Source organism: Penaeus japonicus, unplaced genomic scaffold (assembly GCF_977035675.1).
Source record: "Penaeus japonicus unplaced genomic scaffold, GWHDUDI00000001_assembly GWHDUDI00000027, whole genome shotgun sequence".
NCBI classification, from domain to species: Eukaryota; Metazoa; Arthropoda; class Malacostraca; order Decapoda; family Penaeidae; genus Penaeus; species Penaeus japonicus.
This window is the reverse complement of record NW_028234429.1, coordinates 21,040,952-21,043,451: the sequence shown is the minus strand read 5'-3', so window position 1 is coordinate 21,043,451 and position 2,500 is coordinate 21,040,952. Positions and strand designations below refer to the sequence as shown.

Here is a 2,500-nt window from a genome sequence, read left to right as displayed (position 1 = left end):
CGCGTGAGGGTGCGTGCGCGGAATAATGATCTTTTGAACACGTCACCGCTCGCCGCTTCTTCTTCTTCTTGTTTTTCCTCTTCTTCTCATCTCGACTTTCACTTCGGCGTCACTCTCATCCGTTATTCAATAAGCGATCGTTCGAGTAATCCTTTATACAACATTCACTTGTTACACATAACCTCCACTCTCTCTCCTCTCGGTGCCTCGGCCAACTTCCCCCGCACCCCCCTCCTCCTCCTCCTCCTCCTCCTCCTCCTCCTCCTCCTCCTCCTCCTCCTCCTCCTCCTCCTCCTCCTCCTCCTCCTCCTCCCCCGCCCCCAATCTCTCTCTCTCTCTCTCTCTCTCTCTCTCTCTCTCTCTCTCTCTCTCTCTCTCTCCTCCCCCTTTCTTCTCCCTACCCCCTCCCCGCCCCCCTAATCTCTCTCTCTCTCTCTCTCTCTCTCCTCCTCTCGCCCCATCCTTCTCCCTACCCCCTCACCGCCTCCCCCCCTCTCTCTCTCCTCGTCTCGCCCCTTCCTTCTCCCTACCCCCTCCCCGGCCCCCTAATCTCTCTCTCTCTCTCTCTCTCTCTCTCTCCTCCTCCTCCTCTCGCCCCTTTCTTCCTCCTTACCCCCTCACCGCCCCCCCCCCCTCTCTCTCTCTCTCTCTCTCTCTCTCTCTCTCCTCCTCCTCTCGCCCCTTTCTTCCTCCTTACCCCCTCCCCGCCCCCCCCCCTCTCTCTCTCTCTCTCTCTCTCTCTCTCTCTCTCTCCTCTCTCTCTCTCTCTCTCTCTCTCTCTCTCTCTCTCTCTCTCTCTCTCTCTCTCTCTCTCTCTCTCTCTCTCCTCTCCTCGCCCCTTCCTTCTCCCTACCCCCTTCCCGCCCCCCTAATCACTCTCAATCTCACTCTCTCTCTCCACCCCCCGCCCCTTCCTTCTCCCTACCCCCTCCCCGCCCCCCTCCATTCACTTCACTTTCATCTGAAGGTCATGTGAGGGAGCGATGACCCACCCCGTTAGTGCAACTAACTCTGGGTCTTGTGCGCACTCACAGGCACTAGTACCCTTCACTATCCCTGCGGTGCAATGGGTCAAGTTGTTGTTGTTGTTGTTGTGTTTTACTGTTGATGTTCTCTATCGATCTATTTTGGATATGAATATACTTCGTTTGCGATGGTTATGAATTGTCAGGTTATCATGTTTTGTTTTCATGGGATTTATTTATGCAAGATGGTAATGAATGAATTAAACTGTTATAAAACTCATCATGGCACCGTAGTATATACAAACATCGTATTTAATCTACAGTGCCATTCATATTTCCAGGAGGTGAAAGAATAATACAATAATCTACCACACATGGCTATTTATTTCCCATTCATTCAAATCTACGAACTGAAATATCCCGAAAAAAAAACTTAACTTATGAATGATGAAAGACCCACTCGCTTCCAGACTCTCACTTGTCTCTCGACCTACATCCTCGTGATTTTAAAAGAGTTCGTTATACCCGGGCCAGTTTTTATGGGACTTGAAAGTAAAGATGCCCTGGATCTTGCGTAACCCCCCCTCCCCCCTTCCCTCCTCCCTTCGCCTCCCCTCCCCCCCTCCCCCCCACTATTGCGAAAAGGGCGATACTTCTATGAAAAGTGAAGTACTGGCATCAACATGGAGTGGATTCATGTGGGAACGTTTGCTATGTGATGCTCGTGACGTCATTTGCAAAAAAAGAGCATTGAAGAGAATATTTATTGATTGTTGTTGTTATGACTTTCCGTATTTATGTTTCTCAAAAGATGAATAAAAAATTGAGAGATTTATCTATTTACGCACATTCTCCCTGTGGTAAGGTAATGACACATCTTCACACAGTAATAATCTATAATTATAGAATTTTCATTACCAAATCCCGATAATAAAAGAAAAAAAAAAAACACATCTTCCTCGCGTTGCCTAATTATCAATATTCCATCTCAAAATAAACTCAAACCCTAATTTTCCCCAATACGTTCCAAATAAAGACGACAAATCACACGCTAACACGCCCTCTTTTTTTTCTCTCTCTCTCCAGGTAATCATCTTTTGCGCTGTGGTCACCGTGGCAATGGCGGCGAAGCTCGGAACCCTCAGCAACTTGGTAGAGGAAACCACCACCACGACAGAGGTATGGATGAGAAGAAAGAGAGAGAGAAAAAGAAAAGAAAAATCATCTCTTTTAGATTTGTTTTTAATGTCGTTATGAAGGATTGGTAACATATCGTGGGCATTATCGTTGGTATTGTTATGATCACCATAATTGTTATTTATTGTGATCGCCATAGCTGGTTATTATCAATCATCATCAGCAGTATCATCATCACCATCACTACCGCTATCTCCACCACCGTCATCCCTTCATCGGTACTCACCCCCCCCCCTCTCCTCCTCCCCCCTTAGCCCCCCAAGCCCTACAGCTTCGGCTTCGAAGTTCGCGACGACAACACGACCAACTACCACAACCGCGCCGAGGCTGCCGGTGAC

At 48.3% G+C, this 2,500-nt stretch overlaps 1 protein-coding gene across 1 annotated transcript in view; it reads left to right on the top strand.

Annotated features, from left to right (window-relative positions):
* Positions 1-2,500, top strand: part of LOC122253042 (larval cuticle protein A1A) — an 8,618-nt gene that overhangs the window by 4,295 nt on the left and 1,823 nt on the right. Inside the window, exons 2-3 of the mRNA XM_043015811.2 lie at positions 2,052-2,144; positions 2,417-2,500. The exon at positions 2,417-2,500 is cut by the window's right edge and continues 87 nt beyond it. Coding sequence (XP_042871745.2) covers positions 2,052-2,144; positions 2,417-2,500 — 177 coding nt within the window. The remainder of the gene's footprint in view (positions 1-2,051; positions 2,145-2,416) is intronic.